The sequence below is a fragment of the Balaenoptera borealis genome (genome assembly GCF_965194805.1).
Source record: "Balaenoptera borealis genome assembly, chromosome: 16".
NCBI classification, from domain to species: Eukaryota; Metazoa; Chordata; class Mammalia; order Artiodactyla; family Balaenopteridae; genus Balaenoptera; species Balaenoptera borealis.
Window position 1 is genome coordinate 83,982,973 of NC_138872.1, and position 21,301 is coordinate 84,004,273.

Here is a 21,301-nt window from a genome sequence, read left to right on the forward strand (position 1 = left end):
CAGACACTTCTCATGGACTTCTTTCTCTTTGCACTTTCCTAAAACCTCTAAAGCTCAAGCCACGGGCTCTCAGTCCCAGACGACTGAGAGGTGCAGACCCCAAATGGGTGAGGGAGAGTCAGGTGTGGGCTGCTGGACCCGACAGTCTCCCTACTTTAAAGAAAGAACCCAGTCACAGGCAATCTTGTTTTAACAGTGCGTTTTTATTTAACCAACACAGTATTTGCAATTTGACAGCCATACAACTCTCCAACTTCACCATCCACTTTACAACAAAATATCAATAGATATAGGGTATTTCTTCATGCAAGTTGGAGTATATACACTGAATAACAAACACTCCAGAAGTCATATTATATATGTACATTATTTACATATTAACTGTATTTACTGTAAATAGAAATGTTTTCTAAGAAAAAAATAAAACAAGAAATCACAATGTGTGGTTTCTGGTCTACAACAGACCTAACTTCTCAGCAAAGCACATCTATGTAGATATATGCATTTTAACTTGAAAAATATGCATTGCTTTATATGCAGCATTAAATCCTGCTTCATCTATAAATAGCTCTTATTTGGACTCAGTCTGGTACCACATTAAACTGCTCAAAACTGTTCCGTGATCCTGAAGACACTTGCTTGTCTGGGTCCAGGGTGGGCCAACTAAACCCCAGGTGTTAACGGGGGCTGGTGGGGCTGTGGAAGCCGCCGTCTCCCGCCCGGCGACCCCCTTCCCTGCCTCCTGCCCTCCGTCTCTGGAGGAGACAGAGCTGGGACTGATAATTCAAGCACTGAGCACAGACGGGGGGAGCAGGGAGGGGGATGAACGGGGGACCACGCTGAGGTCCGGGCAGCCGGGCCCGCGCCCCACAGCCCCGTCAGGTTAACGCTGTCACACAAAACCTGGAGTTACACGATTTCACGTAACACTACGAGGGCAAGTGACACAGATTCTGAGCACCATGGCCTTCTGCATTATTCCGGGCAAATAGCCATCGGGCGAGGCTCCTTCACAGATGGCCAGAGGAACAGATTTCTTCCAGGTGTGTGTTTCCTTACGCTCACTTCTCCCAGCCCCACCCTGAGGCAAACCCGAAAGACAGAAAGCCCTGTATCCCCAGGGTCCTACCTGGGTCAGACAAAGGAGAGACCGGTTATTCCACACAAAATCCTGATGGAGCCGGAGCCCCAAGCAGCCCGGGTACGGGGCCAGCCCGAGGGGAAGGCGCTGCCGGGTCGTCGTCAGCAGTGTTTGGTCTGGTGGTCTGGGCAGCGTCTCTTTTCACGGAAGACTGGGGCCAGAGTTGCATATATGCCAGTCACGTGTTTCAAGAATGCTGACTTGCCTTTCTCAAAACTAGAGGTTCGAATCTGAGGTATCAGTACAGTAGCAAAGCCTAAAAGCTTGGGAATGAACCAAAAAAATCAGTTTGATGCATGTTGGAGAGTCCTGGGTGCAGACCCCTTTGCAGTCTGGTGTGACCGAGCGCTACGTCAAGGTCAGCTGCACCGAGGCCGAGGGCCCACAGCCGTTCAGTCTCGGCATCAAGGCAGCTCCCAGGAACGGTTCCTTCTGCTCTTTACATCTCCACGTTAAGTGCGTACAGCCTGCGGTTGTCATTCTCCGACTCTGCTTTTGCACAGGAGAGGTGATGACCTCTCAAGTGTGCAAACGGAGGGAGTGCTTTCGCGGCTGGGGCAGGGAAAGGAGGTCCTGCAGGGGAGGGACTCTCCACCGGAACAGCCCCTGTGGGCAAGGGGGTCCTATGTATTACATGCGGGGGTCCTGGCGGCGGAAATAAAGCTCCCAATAAAAAGGCAACTGTCACCAGCCCCGAATGTCCCAGCACCCAGTGCCTCTCGGCCGGCCCACCCGTGCACCCTTGGGCCAGTTCTGCGACGTGCTGGGGCCCAGCTCCAGCCTGCCCTTAGCGCACGACTGAGCACCTCTCATTCAGCCACCAGCAACCTGACAACCTCCTGGTCGGCGATCTTCAGCAGTCCCACCACCAGTGCATATTTGGGGTTTTAAACTATTTACAGAAAAGCCTAAGCGCTCCACTTCTTCATCCCCCTCCACCTGCTCTTTTCCCTCCCCATAACGGAAGATCAAATCTCTGAAAACATGGAATAAGGTTATCTCTATCTCCTTATATGTCTACTCATTACGTTAAGAAATCTGGTCAAATGATTCTAAGCATTCGTTTTGCCAACAAGTTTTAAGTAGTGAAGACAGTGGTCACAGCTGGTCTGAACCACGTGTTCAGTTGGACCACAGGACACTGCTGTTTGTGGGCATGATCAGAAATGGTCAAACGTGAGCAGTTTCATGTGGTCCAACATATACACTGTCTATCCTGGGATTCAGAAGTTACAGGATAAATGCCCCAAACCGAAATTTGTATTTTAACAATTTGCCTCTTTAGAAAGTATCTGTGGGACCACAAAGTCTGAGCTGAACGGTCCCAGAGGACTGGCCTCCGCCCTACCCCGCCCAGTGCTGGTCGTCAAGGACACGTGCGCCTCCCTCCACCAGGAGCTCCCCTGGGCCCCCCCCCCACAGCGGGATGCCCCCCCCCAGCCCCCCGGGGGCTGCATATGTGTACACATGTAATTGTTCTCAGTGCACAGTATATTCTTGTGTCCAGAAGTTAAATTTATAGCTGCCATTCTAAAAATACTACTGTTAGAAAGTATCTTTCATTATAATTTGAGAATATAAAAAGGCATATAAAAGCTATAATCCTATATATCTGAGAAAAAAAAAACCTCAATAAAAAACTGGTAGCTTTTCCTTTCCTGTTATGATACAAAACAGCGGCTTCCAGAACGGCGAACACCGCCACAAAGGAGCACGTGTGACCCCGCGTCTGCCACGCGGATTTTCACGGCTGAACCACCAGGCGCAGCTGCTGGAAGAGACTTCGAGAAGGATGCGCTCAGCGCCGGGAGGGCGGCGGGAAGGGACGACATGAGGCCCCTCGAGACCAGCGGGGGCCGCCGTCCCTGAGGAGCCGGGCCGGGGGTCCAGGGCGTCGCGGGGAGGCCCCCAGTCACTCTTTGCTGCGGGGTTTGAGTTTACTTTTACCTGCTGCTCAGGCCAGGAAAGCTCTATTTCTTATTGGCAATCCTCCTTTTCCTCGTGGCCAACATGTCATAGAAAGGATCCCTGCTGATACTCGCTCTGGGGGGAAAATGAGAAAGAAACTCGGTTAGGCGGGGAGGGCCGGTCCTCTCCCACGCGGCCCCGCCCCCTCTGCCCCACCCCATGACCCACCCACACCCCGGGCCCGCCCCCCGCCCCGCGGCCCGGCGCACCGGATGGACTTCATCCACTCCTCCTTCTCCTCGGGGCTGGGCGCCGAGATGCGGTACACCACGTGGTTGCCCTCCACCACCCGGCCGTCCGCCTCCGTCTTACAGGCTTTGATGACCTGCCCTTTGTGGCTCGGGTTATAAAGCTCGAAACAGTTCTGGTGGAGACAGACACGACAGTCACCCGGCGCCGGGGGAAGGGAAGGGGAGGGGAGGGGAGGGGAGGGGAGGGGAGGGAGGGAGGGCGGGCGGCGGGGAAGCCAGCTTACGGGTTTCCGCGGGTCTTCCACCTCCCGGATGCTCAGGTTCTCCAGCGGGATGATTCCCCGGGGCTCCTTATCCTGCGGGGGGAGAGCGCTCAGCCAGCCTCCGCCGGCACCCGCGGAGGGTCCCGCGACGCGACCCAGAGGACGGGCAGCCCCGCACTTGCCCTGCACTTACCGTCGTGTATTCAAAGTAATAGAGGCAGTTGTCGGTGAGGATGAACCAGCGCCGCTTCCAGGTCTTCACGCGCCCCCCTAAGAGCAGAGGAACCCCGTGAGTCAGGGCGGCGCGGGCCCTACACAAGTTAGTGCGCTTTTCAGAAATGCCACAGGGGCCGAGCTGGGTTTTAAGTTTCCTTCCTCGTGGAAAATGTTTCACATTCTGCCCCCCCCCCCTCCCGATACCGCCCGACACTCAGCCAAATGCTGGCCGTGCGGTGCTGCCTGGCCCGCCCGCATGCACCCCGCCCGCCTGCGCGGCACCCCGATGACCCGAGCGCTTCCCGAATCTGCTTCCTGGGCGAGTTAGTCGTGATGAATGGTCTTAACGTCCCCACATGGAAATGACAACGGGATGAAGTCAGCGCGCTGCCGGTCTGTCCAGGACTTAATCCCGTTACGTCAGGGCCATCATCACATTACTGAGGACTTCAGGCCGCCCTGGGATCCATCAAAATCGATTACGCCTTGGCCCAGGGAATTATTAGATTGAATTAATCTCTTAAGATCTGGGACACACACGTGTACACACACACACACACACACACACAGAGCTCATCTGCACCTACTCTCTTTACACTATGGAAAAGAAAATCATTTTTACCCTCAAATATACAGCAGAAACAAACTGGTTTCCATTTCTAGTTTTTGCTCCTGACACAAAGTTTAAATACAAAAACTGAAAGAGAAAACATGAGCCTGGTGACAGATGCCCACGATCCACGGGCACAAGGTAAGCAGCGGCTCCCCTGACCCACTGCTCCCCAGGGGACATGCAGGCAGGCGAGACCCTCATGGCCAAGGGTCATAAACCCGGTCCCTGCTGTGAGGAGCTTGGGGACACGGGGGGGACATGAAGGGACATGAAGGTCACCCTGAGGGCCGAGGCACGAGGGCCTGACGTTTGTGGAGATCTGGGGCGGGGGGAAGAGACACGCATGAGGACACCCAGCTGCAGAGAGGGAGCCCCGCCTGCAGATTCAGTGCCACTGAGGGTCCTCAGGGACTGAGACCCTCACCCCTGCGTCACTGATGATACGTCTGTCCTCGTGACGGCCGCAGGCAGGCTGGGTATGCGGGGAGGCAGCCTCAGCCATGCCCTGAAGGAAGGTCCCCAGATTCCCCAGCTCCCCATCTCGCTTCCCATCCCCGTCAGAAGCCTTCATCCCCCCGCAAGGCCTCCATCCCCTTGAGGCGTCCCCCAACCCGTGTCTCTCGGACCCGTGGGCTGGGTTCTCACTCCCCGAACCCTGCGTGCAGGCTCAGCCGGGCTCTCTGTTCCCTGGAAGGCCTCTCGGCTCTTCGTACCTGGGTTCCCACCCCACTGCGCCCAAGTTCAGTGGCAAGTCTAGAGGAGCCCAATCCCTGGTCCAGCTCTTGAGACCAGGGGAGCCTCTCGGGCCGGGGGCAGTGGGCATCAAGATGGAGGCGTGTGGTCTGCGTTGACCCCTGAGCCCAGCCCAGCCCCGGGCCCCTGCTCAGGGTGGCTGGTGGTGACACTCTTGGTCTCCGAGCCCCATCAGGTTTTGATGCAGGAGACCGAGCGGCTCCGCTCATGTACGTGTTTGCGGCTGGACTTCAGGACGCGGGACACACACACACCTATAGGAAGGAGCCCGGCAACACCTAACTAGTATAAGCACCCACTCTCTCTCTGTCAGCACCCTGCTGCTGGCATGGCTGTTAGCAGACTCGCGCTCTCGTGCTCACTGTGCACGCCTCTCCTCCACGCCAGCCCCACTCTGACCACCCTCCTGTCTGCGTTAACACAACGGACTCACTCGCAAAACATAGTGACTACGTGGTATTTACCGTACCAGCATTAAGCGACACCACCAAGCTCTGCTCTGGTGGGGCACCCGGGCCTCCCAAAAAAGCCGTGTCCTCTAACTTCACGATGAGAAACAACCAAGCAAGGTCACACTGTGATCTCCGTTCCTATCCCAGCACGTGCGTGGCCACAACTCTGGCTTCTCTGCCCGAGTGTCCAGGCCAGGCAGGGGCCCAGGGCTGCGTGCCCTCACCAAGTACAGGCGCTGCACCCAGGCCCAACCCAACGCGGCCTCCGCATCTGCTTCCTGCACACAGACCGCCTCCTCGGTCCCTCGGGGACTGACACCCAGTGACCCTTCCCAGCAGCTCGGCCAGTGTCAGAACTGTTGGCGTGAGTCTGGAGCGCACACGGGCCACCAGTGTGCTGGGATCCCCCTGGGGACGCTAACAGCCCCGAGAGCAGAGCGGCCTCGGGAGCCGAGGCTCCGGGCTCCAGGTGTGAGCTGCGCCGTCACCAGCTCTGTAGCCTTAACGAGGACACGAGCGCGAGGCCTCGGGAGCAGGGAAGCAGCAGACCCGGGGCGCCAGCCAGCCCTGCGGCTCGTGACGGTGCTCTGTGCACTGACGCTGTGGCCCGCTTATCTGCTCAACCAGGTCACAGGCCTGTTGTCACTCATTTTGTTCAGTCTCTAGAGCCAGCCGCATCCCCACTGGCACTGGGGCACACTAGCTGCCAGGACCGCTTGTGCTGTCACCATCCCGAGGGGGGCACTTGCTGGCAACACAGCAACGGGAAGGGCCCGAGTGCTGTTCTGGGCACCTTCCTCTGCCCTCACCCCAGGACCACAGGCTGGATGGGATCTCAAAGTCTGGTGCCTCTGGAAGGTTACTCAGGTATTCAAGTCCAAGGCTACGGTTCTGGGTTTTTAGGCAAAGATCCAGAACTCTTCCAAACCCTGGCATAGCCAGAGAAAAGTCAGAGCAAGACCCCAGATCCGAACAGCTGACCGGTGTTGCACACCCCTACGCCCGCCACACTGTCACCAGGCCCATGTTTATCCTCTCTCAGTTAAAGGCACAAAATCACTAGAACTCTGTAGGCCCCGGTGTTTGCAGAGTGCCTGGATGATATGTCAGATCTCCCAGGCTCCAATGTCACAGGAAGGTGGAAATCCCAATCCCAACCAGAGTAAAAACCCCCTACCAATTCCTAAAATTGCCCAGAAAATAAAAATGCTCTTCTACTTGTTTGTCAGTGGCTATGAAGTCCTTAAAACGCTGCTGGACTCCACACAGGTGGTGCAAACGTGCACCGCCCGGTTAGTGGGCGGCGGGTGACTTGGCCGTCCCGCGCTCGGGCCCTGAGGATGCGGGGGGGTGAGCTTGTTCCCTCCGGGCATCCCCACGCGCCTCCGGTCCCTCACTCCTCACCCGGCCCCGGGCGGGCGTCGTGGCCGCCGCCCCCTGCGAGGAGGAGGAGGTGACCCCAGCACGTCCAAAGCCACAAGGGCCAGATGGATGACAGCCGAGTCAGAGCTTCACACAAACCGACAGAGAGAAAGGAAAGAGCAGCTGGGAAGGGGCAGGAAGCCACTGGGTACGTACCTCCTAACGCAGAACAAGCAGGGACAGCCCGTCACAGAACAGAAAGGTGGGAGCCACAGGCAGAAGGAAAACAACAAGAAGGCACATTTAAACCACTCATCAAAAATCAGCCACACCAAACCAAGAGAGGCGGCAGGCTCCGGGGCGGCGGCGCCTGCCTCCGGTACAGAAACTGCCGTGGGCTTATCTGGACACGAGGGGGGGCAGTTTGCTAGGACGGGCACTGCGTGCGGCCCCGGCAGGATGGCCTCGCTCGGCCGGGCGCGTGGGGTGCTCCGTGGAGCGATCGTGCCTCCGGTCGGCCGGGGAGGCCCTGGAGGCACCGCGGGGGCTGCTGCCGCGGGAGGAGGGGCCTCGGCTCGGTCCCGCCCCCGGCGCCGCTCACCCAGCTTCAGGAGCCAGCCCTCCCGGTCCGGGTTGAAGAACGTGTGCGTCAGGTCGTTGCCATCGTCCTCGGGAATCTTGAACGGCTCGTTCTTGATGCTCTCGTACAGGTTCTGCGAGGAGGGAAGGCGGCGGGCGCGGAAACTCAGGTGGAGGAGGAACGGCCGCCCCCGCGTCGCCCCGCCAGCATGGGGCCCAGGGACCCTGTGAAGACGCCGTGAAACAAACGACCTGGCGCCGCTGCCCTGGAGCTGAGCCTGACGCTCCCGAGCACAGAGATCGGGGACGGGGGACGGGGGACGCGGGGGCTCACCCGCAGCAGCTCCTCGGGGAGGTCCCCGCCCTCGTTGATGCCGCGGTTCATGGTGACAAAGCGCTCGGCTGTGGGCTTGTCGCGCACGTTGTGGTTGTGAAGGCTGGTGTTGAGCATGATGATGGCGAAGGACAGCACGTAGCACGTGTCTGGGGGGAGTCAGAGCCGCGGGGCGTCAGCGCTGGCCCAGCGCGCGCCGCCCCTGCGTGTGCCCGGCGCCCGCAGCCCGCGCTCACCCGTGGATTGGAAGACGCCGGGGTTGCACAGGCAGTAGCGAGCCGCGAACGCCTCCATCATGCGGTCGATCTTCTGCGCCTCGCCCGGGAGTCTGAAGCTCCACAGGAACTGCCTGCAGGGGGACGAGAACCGGGGTGGGGGGGATGCGCGTCTCCACGGCCCGGCTGGGCGGCGCCTCCGCGCCTAGAGGCCCCGGCCGGGGCTGCGGGCGAAGCGCGGGGACCCACGGGACACAGTGGCACGGCCGCTGCCTGTGCTCCGCCACCCACTTGCGGGAGCGAGTCGGGAGCCCCCGCGGCTCTGGGCCAGACACTGACCCAGAGGAACAGAATCCACGTGGATGCACCCCAGGCTCCCCGTGACACCGTTTTCAACACTGAATCTAAAACTCCCGAACCACGGCTGCAGGATTGGAACCCGCCAGTGTGTCCTTCAGCTGAGGCCAGGGGCTGAGCCCAGGGGCGCGAGTGTCAGACAGCAACAGGGCTGCCACCTTGGTCCACAGGTGGGGGAACGGCCACGAGGAAACAGGCTCGAGCTGGGGCAGAGCACGGAGGAGAAGGGCCAGACCAGGACCAGCCAAGGCCGTCGGGCACACTGGGGCCAGGGGTGGCCTCCGATGGCAGGAAACCCACACCCTCCCAGGCACACGCTGGGTGTCCACACGGTTGGTGTTCAAGGCCAAATGTGGCATAAAGTGGGCCCGTGCCTGGGCGGCACTGAGATCATGCGTAGAAGTGGGAAAGAGGCACGCCCACAACTGTCAAATATCACACAAAATGAAAAAGCAAAGCAACTATGAATGGAACGCAGGACCAGCGGCCACAAGGAGGCAGGCGTGGCCCGACACCCCTCCCTCCCCCTCCCTCCCCCTCCCTCCCCCACCTCCCCGTCCCTCCCCCTCCTTCCCCCCCCCCCCCCACCAGGCTGTAGGTCTGCAGAGGCCCTTCGCTTGCCAGTGGGTCACCCGGCACCGCTGGGCCACCCGCCCTCCCTCTGCGCAAGAGCAGGTGATGAAACGCTCACCTTAAGGCTTGTACCAGGTTGAGATCGGCAAACTCGTGGAGTTCCACAAAAGCTTGAAGAACTTTAATGTTAAATTCATCCCTAGGAAAGAAAATGTATTTTACAGCCTCACTGCATGTTATTTCAATAATTTTAAATGACACTTCCTAAAGCAAGTTTTCATGGTTTTTAACGTCATATGACTAAAAGATCAGGTATTTTTCACTGTGCGTTTGTTTTCAGGCTGAAAACAAAGGAGACCCAGTAGGATATTAAGCGTTTACTTCACAATCAGTATGAGTTAGGGTAAGACCCCAAATACAAGCCCGATCGATGGCCAACGTTCCGAGTTCCCTGCGCTGGGCTGTAAGGCACCGACCCAGGTGCTTGGTACAGATTCTCAACCTCCAAAACCACCACGAAGCAGGCGCTAATCTTGTTCCCACCTCCCAGGTGGGATTTTGAAGCTCAGAGACAGGAAGCAACTCCTCCAGGGTCATAAGGCAGAAAGCACAGTCCCGGACCCAGAGAGGAAGGTTTGGAAGAGAAGTCATGCCTTACATTAATAACTAGCTTTTAAAAACTAAACTTAGCGTGAGAATACAGTAAAACAGGTAAAGTTTTATGACAAAAAACCTGAAACGACGTAACGGCGACAGCTCAATACACTGGCATTTTAACTCCAAGCCGCTCCCACAGGCCCTGGTCTGGAGGAGCCTAAGGACGCCCCAGCCAGCAAAACGCCAGGGTAGCACCCAACCCAGGCTGCAAAGGGCTGGCTTACAGGTGTGGGCCACTGACCATGGGGACACCTGTAACTCGCCCTCCCGGGGCCTCAGCTGACGATGCTCACCTCCACAGGTGCAGGCCCATGACCTGCCAACAGCAAGGAAACGCTGCAGCTCAGCACCCGTGACTGCGACGACACCACCCACCCGAGGGCTGAGGATGGAACCCAAGGCGGGAAGGGCGCCGGCACAGAGTATGTGCTGCAACTTCACCCCCTCCTTTCTCTTTGAGATGAGCTGGTGGCAGGTGTGGGGCTCCAAACCCTGGGTGTGCAGAAGCGGGTGCGGACGGGACCCTCCTGGGAAGCAGCGAGCGCTCAGCCCGTTGCAAAGACTGGCTATTGGGCCCTGGTTTGTCCAACACTGCACCCGTCAGCTGGTGTCCTGCTGAAAAGGCCGCGTGACATCGTAAAGGGCACGCGCGGGGTGGGTGGGTGTGTACACGTGCGCGTGTGTGCGCGAGCGTGCTGAGCACCGGGGGAGCGGCGGGCAGGCTGGGGTACAGATCTGTGCAGCAGGGACAGGCCTGTGACCCAGCACAGCGGTCCGTTCTGAAGTCCGCGTTCAAGGCAAGACAGCGCACAGCAGGGTCCCGGAGCGCAGGGAGCCCCGCCGTGAGGCCGCCACCTCCACCCGGAGGGGAGGAGCGGGGGGCCCGGGCTCACAGGTGTTCAGTGCTCAGCTTGCAGCCAGTGTGAAGGCCCCCAAGGCAGGGCGGTTCCACCCATCGCCCGCTGGAGGGCTGTGTCGGGGGCCTCAGCCCTGAGAATTAAATTCTACCTCCACGCCAGTCCTCCAGGGACTGCCCGCAGGCCAGACCGCTCTCCAGAGCTCTCCACCTGAACGTCCACCAGGCCTCGCAAGCTCCGAGGCCCCGAGGCCCCACCTCCCAGGCTGCTCGGCCCACGGCCTGGAGCCTCTCACCGCCGCATCACCCCTGCCAGAAATCCCCCCCGGCTCTCCCTGGACCTCAGACCCAGAGTCTCAGCACCTCCCACCTCCTGAGCGGCCACCGGCCTGGCCAGAGCCGTCTCCGCTCCCGCCTCCGTGCTGCCGTTCACTCCGCGCGGGGACCATCTGCTCCTGCCCCTCCTCCGCCGGGAGCCTCCCACGCCCCCCACTTCCCATCACCCGGAGCACATCCGCCCCCTCCCCGCATCCTCACACAGATGCCACCGCCCCAGTCAGACGCCCTGACCGGCCCGTCACACTGCTACCCACTCCCCCAGCTCTTCCGCGGGCCCTTTGCCCTGGTCACCTTCCGACAGACCATGTTTTCCTATTTAGTTTGCTTGTTATGTACTGTCTGTGTTACTGCAGCCAACGCAGTTCCACAGCAGAGGGACCAACGCCACCCAAGTGCCTAGGACGGTGCCCGGCACGGAGCCAGGACTTCATTTGTTTTTTTTTTTTTTTTTTGGCTGCGTTGGGTCTTCGTTGCTGCGCGCGGCCTTTCTCTAGTTGCAGCGAATGGGTGCTACTCTTCATTGCGGTGGCTTCTCTTGTGGCAGAGCACGAGCTCTAGGCACGTGGGCTTCAGTAGTTGCAGCAGGCGGGCTTCAGTAGCTGTGGCTCGCGGGCTCTAGAGCACAGGCTCAGTAGTTGTGGCTCACGGGCCCAGTTGCTCTGCGGCATGTGGGATCTTCCCAGACCAGGGCTCGAACCCATGTCCCCTGTACTGGCAGGCAGATTCTTAACTACTGTGCCACCAGGGAAGTCCCCGTATTTTTGGACTAAAAATCTGCAGGCACTGCCAGACCGCGCTTTATACTAACGTCGTAGTTAATTTAATCTCCGTAGTCGCACGCCTGCCAGAGGACGCCAGGGAGTCACTCAGACTCTGGCCCTCCTAGCACGTTGTCCTGTGCTAGGTGCCTGTTAGACTCGGTGCCTGAACTCCTAGGAGATCCTTCCATTTTTTTAAAAAACAGCTTTGTCGAAACATAATTCACAATCCATATAGTTCACCCGTTTCAAGTGTATAATTCAACGGTTTTTAGCATATTTAGTATATCACAGATCTGTGCAACCATCACCACGAGCAATTCTGGAACATTTTCATTCCCCCAAAAAGAACGCCCACACCTTAACCATCACCTCCCAATGCTCACAGCCCCCCAGCACCAGGCAACCACTCTGTGTTCTGTCTCTATAAATCCGCCAGTTCTGAGCATTTCATATAAAATGGAATAATACAATATCGTCGCCTTTTGTGACTGACTTCTTTTCCTATCATAATGTTTTTAATGTTTTAAATCCATGTTGTAGCATGTATCAATACTTCCTTTCTTCTTCTTTTTTTTTTTTTTTTTTTTTTTGGCTGTGTTGAGTCTTCGTTTCTGTGCGAGGGCTTCCTCTAGTTGAGGTGAGCGGGGGCCACTCTTCATTGCGGTGCGCGGGCCTCTCACTATCGTGGCCTCTCCCGTTGCGGAGCACAGGCTCCAGACGCACAGGCTCAGTAATTGTGGCTCACGGGCTTAGTTGCTCCACGGCATGTGGGATCTTCCCGGACCAGGGCTCGAACCCGTGTCCCCTGCATTAGCAGGCAGACTCTCAACCACTGCGCCATCAGGGAAGCCCCCTTCCTTTCTTCTTAATGCCAAATAACATTCCATTGTATGGAGAGACCACATTTTCTTTATCCATTCGTCAGTTGCTGGACGTCTGAGTTGTTTCCACTTTGGGGCTGTAACGTGGCTGTGAACATTGGTGCACAAGTTTTTGTGCGTACAAGTTTTTTTTTCCCCCTTGGGTTTGTAACTAGAGTAGAATTACTGGATCACATGGTAAGTTTACCATTTTGAAGAACTGCCAACTACTTTCCAAAGTGGCTGCACCATTTTTTACATAGTGGTGTATGAGGGTTCCAGTTTCTCCACATCCTCACCAACATTTATCATCTTCTTTAATTACAACCATCCTAGTGGATATGAAGTGCTATCTCACTGTGGTTTTGAGCTGCATTTCCCTGATGACTAATGATGTTGAGCATCTCATCATACGCTTATTGGCCTTATCATATGCCTATGTATATATCCTCTTTGGATTAATGTCTATTCAGATCCTTGGCCCATTTTATAATTGTCTTTTTATTATTGAATTGTAAGAATTCTTTTTATATACTAGATACCAGTCTTTATCACATTTATATATGACCTGCAAATATTTTCTATTCTCTGGGTTGTCTTCTCCCTTTCTTGAGGACGTCCTTTGAAGCACAGATGTTTTGAAATTTGATGATTCTACTTTTTTCTTTTGCTGTCATATCTAAGAAACCCTTGCCTAATCCAAGGTCACAGAGATTTACCCCTGTGTTTTCTTCTCAGTGTTTTATAGTTTTAGTGCTTATACTTAGTCTCTGACCCACTTTAATTTCTGTATATGGTGAGTGACCCAGTGACACTCTTTTGCAGGTAACTGTCCAGCAGTCCCCACACCACTTGCTGAAAGGACCATTCGTTCCCCCGCTGAACTGTGTTGGCCCCTCAGTTGATGTATATATGAGGGTTTATTTCTGGATTCTTAATTCTATTCCATTGTCTTTTCTTCTACTCTTATGCCAGTACCACACTGTCTTGATTAGTGTAGCTTTAGTCTGTTTTGTAATTGGGAAGTGTAAGTTCTCCAACTTTGTTCTTTTTTTTTCCAAGACAGTTGTGGCTATTCTGGGTCCCCTGAATTTCTACATGAATTATGGGATGAGCTTGTCAACTTCTACAAAGAAGTTAGCTCAGATTTTGCTAGGGAGTATGTTAAATTTGTTTTGTTTTTAATTAAAAAAAATTTTTTTAGTTAATTATTTTTTCGCTGCATTGGGTCTTTGTTGCTGCACACGGGCTTTCTCTAGTTGCAGCGAGCAGAGGCCACTCCTTGTTGCAGTGCACGGGCTTCTCATTGCGGAGGCTTCTCTTGTTGCAGAGCATGGGCTCTAGGTGTGCGGGCTTCAGTAGTTGGGGCACACGGGCTCAGTAGTTGGGGCTCACGGGCTCTAGAGCACAGGCTCAGTAGTTGTGGTGCACAGGCTTAGCTGCTCCGCGGCACGTGGGATCTTCCCGGACCAGGGCTCAAACCTGTGTCCCCTGCATTGGCAGGTGGATTCCCAACCACTGCAGCACCAGAGAAGTCCCGTGTTAAATTTGTTTATCAATGTGGAAGGTACTGCCATTTTTGCGATATTAAGTCTTCTAATCCATGAACATGGATATCTTTCCACTTATTTGGATCTTTTAATTTTTTTCAATAATATGTTACAGTTTTCAGAGTAAAAATTTCATTCGTTAAAATTTATTCCTAAGTGTCTTATTCTTTTTAATGCTACTGTAAATGGAGCTGTTTTCTTATAATATCCTTTTCAGCATTTTCATTGCTACTGTATAGACATGAGTGAAACTGTATATTGATCTGGTATCTTGCAACATTACTGAAATTATTAGTTCTAATAGTTTGTTAGTGATTCCCCAGGATTTTCTATAATGCCAGATTATGTCATCTGCAAATAGAAACGGTTTTAATTCTTCCTTTACAAATTAGATGCCTTTAATTTCATTTTCCTGCCTAACTGCCTTGGCTCGAACTGCCAGTACCAAGTTGAATGGAAGCGCTGAGAACAGTCTTGATCTTAAGGGGAAAGCATGAAGTTGTGGGTTTTTCACAAGTGCCCTCTATAATGTTGAGGAAGTTCCCTTGTTTTCCTAGTTTGAGTGTTTTTATTATGAAGCAGTAAATGTTGTCAAATGCTCTTCCTAAATCTACTGGGATGATCGTGTGGGTTTTGCTCTTTATTCTACTGATATGGCATCTATTGATAACTGATCTGCGTATGTTGAACTAACCTGGCATTCGTAAGATAATGAATACAGTTGACCCCTGAACAACGTGGGGGTTAGGGGCACCGACCCTCCACTCAGTTGAAAATGTGTGTAAACTTACACAGCCCTCTACATACGGGGTTCCTCCATCTTCACGGTTCTGCATCCGCAGATTCAACCAACCGTGGATCACGCAGTTCTGTAGTATTTACTACTGAAAAAAAATCCACATACAAGTCAACCTGCACAGTTCAAACCCGTGTTGTTCAAGGGTTCTGGTGCATAATCCTTCTTCGATATTGCTGGATTTGATTTGCTAGTATTTAGCTGAGGATTTTTGCTCCTACAGTCATAAATGATATTGGTCTGTAGACTTCTTTTACTGTGATGTCTTTGATTTTGGTATCAGGTAGCACTGGCCTCACAGAGCGAGCTGGGAAGTGTTCTGCTTTTCACTTCTGATCAAGTATTTTTAATGAAAAGCTCGAAACAGAAACCACGCTGGTTGAGCGACTGCTGGCCTTCTGTTTAAACACACTGCCGTCTGCTCCTTGCCCAAGTCTATTCTGACGCGTTCAGGGGATGTGCTGCCTGAGGCCTCCTGCCCTGCCCTCTGCTAAGCAGAGCCAGTGGGCTTTTAAGTGGAGAAGGTCGAGAAAGTAAGCCTGACTGGCCGCTCTCCATTTAAAAAATAACAACCTTCCACCTTTACTCATACCCCCAACTAACAGGGGAAAGGCAACAGCTGAGAGACCCGGGTATTTCTGGGCAAAACAAATGAAGACGCTTTCCGAGGCAAGGAGCGAGAGGCAGTGGCATTCTTGGTTCCGTCCTGGTTTCCTGGATGAGCAGAGGATTCCAGAGGAGCGCCGACCCCGCCCAGCCCCAGGACACCCACCCCTCCCTCTGCTCACAAGGGCCCAGGGGAGGAGGCGGCTGCCTGGACTCGCTCGGCCTCGGGGAGCACAGCCACCCCCAGAGCCCACGTGACAGGCCCTAACGCAAGGGTCGGCCCGGGTGGGCAGGCTGCCCCCTGCCCTTGAACTCACCTTTCTCCCAGGTAGTCCCCGATCACGGTCTTATTCAGGCCTTCCCCTTTATACAAGAACTGGGCCACGTCCTCCGGGGAGCACTGCAGCAGGTCGTTCTCTATTAGAAACTGAATTCCCTGAATAGGAGTGTAAAAAGGAAGCACCAGTTAGGAGGGTCACCAGACTCGTACTTCAAAGACAAATACATTTAGTGTCATGACCTTACTGGTTCGGACATGGCAAAACTAATACAAGAGCATGATGGGATTCTCACATCACCATAACACATCTTACCCATCAATCAGAGAAAAGCACTTCCACGCCTCCTGGCAAATGAACAGGCTAAGAGACAAACAAGTTACTGAACAAACCGTTCTAAGTGTTAATTAGAGATTATAAAGGCAGAAGGAACAATGACACCGAATTTCCCCAGCTCAGGAAAAGGATCTGTGCTGTGTGCGAAAGGAACACATCGTACATGGTTGACCAACCCAACACCCATCCCAAGCCCCCCCTTCCCAGACTCCCCTGCAACCAGAAATGACCTTGTGAACAGATCTGGTCAAACAGATAGAGATGAAGTCTGTGAGGAGGACCCAGGAAAGCTGTTCCTTTCCTGATAAAAGGGGACCTTGACAGCTCCTTCCTCCTCCTTCCTGCCCTGAATGCAGATGTGATGGCAGGAGCCCTTGCAGCTGACATACAGGGCAAGGCTGGGAAGAACACAGGACCCCAGTCCTGCCACCTGGGAGCCACTCAACGCCCTGCGGCCACCTCTGCCGTGAGAAGACAGCCCGCTGCATAAGCTGTCTTCACGGATGTGCTGCCACCTGTGGCTGAACAGGTAACCAGTCACCATGCCACTGAGCTCACAGGAGTCAAAGCCACACCCATGGAAGGACCTACGGAGACCAGCCCAACAGTCTGTATGAACGGCTGCAGAGGGGCTGCTGGGCCCAAACTATCGGTTCTCTGTCTCTGTCTCACGGGAAGCAAAAATTTACCTCGGGCAGAGCTTCTGAGCTGGTTTCAAAATACATGTTGGAAAGCTTGTAAGGGAAGAGGGAATTCTGCCCAGAAGCTGTTTCTACAAATGCAGCTAACAGCCTAAGGGCCCAAGACCAGGGATCCCTCATGCCCCATGAATCCATCTGAAGAGTCTATTTATTTTTTAAACACATGAATGTCCACAGCAGCCTCATTCAGAATTTCTAAAAACTGGAAACAACCCAACAGTGGGTCAGTAAGAGAACCGACAAGTACATTGTAGCACATTCACATCATGGAAGACTATAGCACGAGGTGGAATAAACAATAGCACAGATGAATCTACAGACGTGACATGGATAAAAGGACTCAGCATATTCTAATTCCACCTACGTAAATTTTTAAAAAGGCAACACTCATCTATGCTGATAGCGCAGAATTCATTCCCTAGGAGGAGACGCCAGGAAGGTGCCCTGTAATGTTCCACAGCTGTGTCTTGTTCTGGGTTGTGGTTACATGAGTATTTAAATTTGTTAAAATTCTTCAAGCTGTACATTTAAAATTTGTGCACCATGTTATTCTTCAAAAAAAAAAAAAAAAGTTTACCAAAAAAAACCCAGTAAGTCTGACAATCTTAAATTAACTGCCCTATATTTCTGGTGGGAGCTTAAGTGGGTACAGCCACCTGGGTATCACCTTCCGAATCTGAAGACACACACGCACTGGAGCGAAGCATTCCGATCCTAGGTGTGCAACTGTCCTCACCCGAATTCCGGAAAACAAGGCCTTGGACAAGGGCGGTGCTGGCGCTACTTCCTCAGGGGACACGATGCCACGCCCAGGTGCCCGTGGAGCAAGGCGAGGGGAGACTGCAGGGCTGGGGATGCCCTCAGGGCTCTGTGAGGGACGGGAGCTCTGTGGGGCTGGGCAGAGGTTCCGAGTCTGACCTAAAAGCCCTGCCACGAGGCCAGAGGCAGAGCTGCCCCCAGCTGCCTCGCTGGAGCCCTTGGAGTCCTTGTCGTGAGGACTCACGGGCTGGCTGTGGATGGACACAGGAGACTCTGCCGCTCCCAATACCGTAGGGGCAGGGGACAGGGCCTCCTAGGAGCCCGAGGTCGGGGACAAAGGGACCAGCAGCAGCAGAGGCTCCCTGGGGGATGGAGGCTCACCTCGGGGTGACAGTTCTGGCCTGGTCTTTCGTGACCACTTCGGCTGCGATACCAGTGAGGGTGGTGGCCCAGCGGCCAGCCTCCCTTCTGCGGATGCTACTTGGCTGTGCGTCCTCAGCGGGGCCGAGGCTGCAAGAGGGTCTTGCGTCCTTCCGACCCTGCTCTCTCCCCACCCTGCCGGCTGTCTGCAGAGTCACCCGACCGGCAATCTCTGCGGCCAAGGGGCCCTGGCCACCCCGTCAGCCTATGCCCCCCAGAACTGAACAGGCTGCGGATGAGGCTTTCCTGGATTCTTCCAGGTGCACACGACCTGCTCTAAAACCCAACGCTCCCCAATCACTCGGAAACTTCTCCGAGAGGAAGTGCTGTCTAACCACCTCCCAGGATCTGGGAAGGCAGACAGGCTCAGCACAAGGGGATCCCTTCTGTGCTTAAACGTCACATAAGGCAGGCAGAGGAGGCCCGAGGAAAGGCTGAGCTCCCTGTGCAAGAGACGGAGGCCCTCCCTGGTCACGGAAAACACGGAGCCACTGGCGTGAGCCCAGGCCACAGGCAGAGAGAGCAGCTGCGAAGGAGAAAGGGGCTGGCTGCACCTGGGAGGGGACGAGGAGACAGAGCAGAGGAAGAGGGCTGCTCTCGGCCTGAGGACACGCACCCCTGTGCAGAGGGGAGGAGACGTCACACTCCGGGAGGGACGCAGCCACGGGCGAGGATGCTGGCAGCCCTGGGAGCTGCGGGAGAGGCTGCGGCGGGGGCTCCCTTGGAGCCTCCGGAAGGAACAGGCCCCGCCCACACCTGGATTGGGGGCTTCCGGGCTCCCGCACTGCGAGAGAATGAATTTCTGTTGATTGAAGCCACCAAGTTTGTGGCAGTTTGTTACGGCAGCCCTAGAAAACGAATACATTAGGTACACACTAATAATTCAGAAGTCCTATTTTACTGCTATTTTTAGTGGTGACTCTTAACAAATTTTTAAACTTATATTCATCTACCAACATCCAGAAAACCTTAGCCAGCTTTTAATTTCCTTCCTTTCCTTCTTGCTACTTAACATACTGAGATAATCTGGGACTTAACTTTTAAAAGTATTCTTACAACAATCACTATGTAGACTTAACTGTAAATTCTTCTGGTCTCTCTGCTCTTCTGTTTTTCAATCCCACATCTTGCCCTTGGGCTCCCCTCTGGATTAGAGATGTACTACTCCAACGACTCCATTTCTGGCGCTCAGAGAAGGTCTTAGTGGTTAATTTAAATCACTTTTCCCCAGACTTTGGAAAACATGATTTCCCTGTTGCCCTTGCTTCGGTGCTGCTGCTGACGAGCTTGCTGTGATTTTTGTTTCTTCTTAGAGAATCTGGTCTTTCCTTCCTGGAAATTTCGTACACTTCTCTTCATCCACAGGTTTCCTGATATTTTACTCAATGTATCTATGCATATAGGTCTTTAAGAAATGTATCCAGCTTGGCATTTGGTGAGCCCTTTGAATTTGAGGATTTGATCTTAATCTAGTTCTGAAATATTCCAATATTTTTTTGAAATATTTCCTCCACTCTTTTCTTTTTTTTAAAAAAAAGGTTTTTTAATTTATTTATTTTTATTATTATTTTAAAAATTTATTTATTTGGCTGCCTTGGGTCTTCGTTGCTGCGCGCGGGCTTTCTCTAGTTGCGGCGAGCGGGGGCTACTCTTGGTTGCGGTGTACGGTCTTCTCGTTGCGGTGGCTTCTCTTGTTGCGGAGCATGGGCTCTAGGCACGTGGGCCTCAGTAGTTGTGGCACATGGGCTCAGTAGTTGTGGCTCAGGGGCTCTAGAGCTCAGGCTCAGTAGTTGTGGCTCACGGGCTTAGCTGCTCCGCGGCATGTGGGACCTTCCCAGACCAGGGCTTGCACCCATGTCCCCTGCACTGGCAGGTGGATTCTTAACCACTGCACCACCAGGGAAGTCCCCACTCCATTTTCTTTTCTCTCCTTTGGGGACTTCTATTAAGCAAGCTTTGAGCTGCCGGGGCTGTCATCCACGTCCCCTTGTAGTTCCGCGCACAGCTACGGCGAGAATCACCCAACTCCACCTTCGGCTCACGAATCAACCTGCAGCCGGGTCCTCTGTGGGTTCCAGCCCAGCCCTTAGGTTTTTATCTGATGCTGTTTTCACTTCCAAGGATCTTTCCCCCAACTCCCCACTTCTGTATCATGGATAAGCCAACGTCCTATCACGTCTCCTTGACGAGATTTATATAAAATACAAACATACGTATGCGAATACCCTACTTCTAATGTTTCCTTCTGTTGTTTCTACGAGGTCTGCTTCCTTCAGAGCCGCTTCAGTTCTGTTGGTTGAGTCCACGTCTCTTTCATGGTGTCCGTTTCCTCCCACTTAGCTGGGTCCCGGTTGGCTGTCCAGATTCGCACGGAGGACGCTCTGGGAGCTGGACCGCAGTCTGTTTCCCGCTTTCGTGGTGGCTGCCTCCAGGGATCTGGCAGAGGGGCGCGTTACGCAGGCGGGGTGGGGGTGAGGGCTTGGCAGCTGGTCTCCGTCAGTGGGTGTTTCCCCCTTAGTGACGGCAGCCCCCAAAGATGTGGCCCCCTTCTCACAGACGAAGCGCCCCCCTGGCTTCTCCCACCTGGGGGCACACTCCGCTGCTCGACACGAGGGGAAGGGTCTCGATGCCCGCCCCCGCGATGGCCCGACACCCACACCTGCCTCTGAGCAGGCGGAAACCCTGAAGCTGCTGCCCTTCCCCCAGCCTCCTCCCCCTTACTTGTGCTCTGGGCAATTCTCCTTGTGTCTTTCAGGGATGCCTCAATTTCTAGGCCACTGAGTCTGCTTGTTGCACATTTATGTATTATGTTTTTAAAGGCACTTCTAGGACGTTGGGAATGAAAGGGAGAGGCTGCCGAGTGTTTTCAGCTTCCTTGATCTCATCAACCGTCTCTCTTCTGTATTTATAAAGCCAAGTGCTGCTCCTGGGTGTCCACGTACCCGAACAAGCTGAAGCTCCTCGCTCAGTGTGTTATCGCTCTGGGACTTAAATCTTCCTCCTGGCCTGAAAGAACGAATTCACTCTGACAAGAGCCTCGTGTTTCACAACGTCACATGGTTTAATAGGGGCCTGGGCCATGGGGGAGATACAAGTTTGAATTGTGAGATCATCCAGTGCTGTTACAGACTGAATGCGTGTGTCCCCTGAAAATCCCTATGTTGAAGTCCTAATCCCCAATATGATGGTATTAGGACGTGGGCCTTTGGGAGGTGATCTGGGTTCGATGAGGTCATTTGGGCAGAGCCCTGGTCTGATGGGATCAGTGCCCTTATAAGCAGAGATGCCAGAGAGCCTGCCCCCTCTCTGCCACGTGAGGACACAGCAACTGGACAGCCGTCTGCAAGCCTGGGAGAGGGTCCTCA

At 54.3% G+C, this 21,301-nt stretch overlaps 1 protein-coding gene across 2 annotated transcripts in view; it reads right to left on the bottom strand.

Annotated features, from left to right (window-relative positions):
* Positions 1–184: 184 nt before the first annotated feature.
* The window catches only part of CYTH3 (cytohesin 3), a 93,662-nt gene continuing 72,545 nt past the window's right edge, over positions 185–21,301 (bottom strand). Inside the window, exons 4-13 of one of the 2 annotated variants that reach the window (XM_082360008.1) lie at positions 15,760–15,878; positions 9,136–9,216; positions 8,109–8,221; positions 7,873–8,021; positions 7,561–7,672; positions 3,757–3,833; positions 3,585–3,656; positions 3,319–3,473; positions 3,089–3,184; positions 185–1,747 (exon numbers count right to left, since the gene is read on the bottom strand). In XM_082360008.1, coding sequence (XP_082216134.1) covers positions 3,112–3,184; positions 3,319–3,473; positions 3,585–3,656; positions 3,757–3,833; positions 7,561–7,672; positions 7,873–8,021; positions 8,109–8,221; positions 9,136–9,216; positions 15,760–15,878 — 951 coding nt within the window. In that variant the 3' untranslated portion in view covers positions 185–1,747; positions 3,089–3,111. Of the gene's footprint in view, positions 3,185–3,318; positions 3,474–3,584; positions 3,657–3,756; positions 3,834–7,560; positions 7,673–7,872; positions 8,022–8,108; positions 8,222–9,135; positions 9,217–15,759; positions 15,879–21,301 lie in introns of both variants that reach the window. The other variant, XM_082360009.1, reaches the window with a different exon arrangement.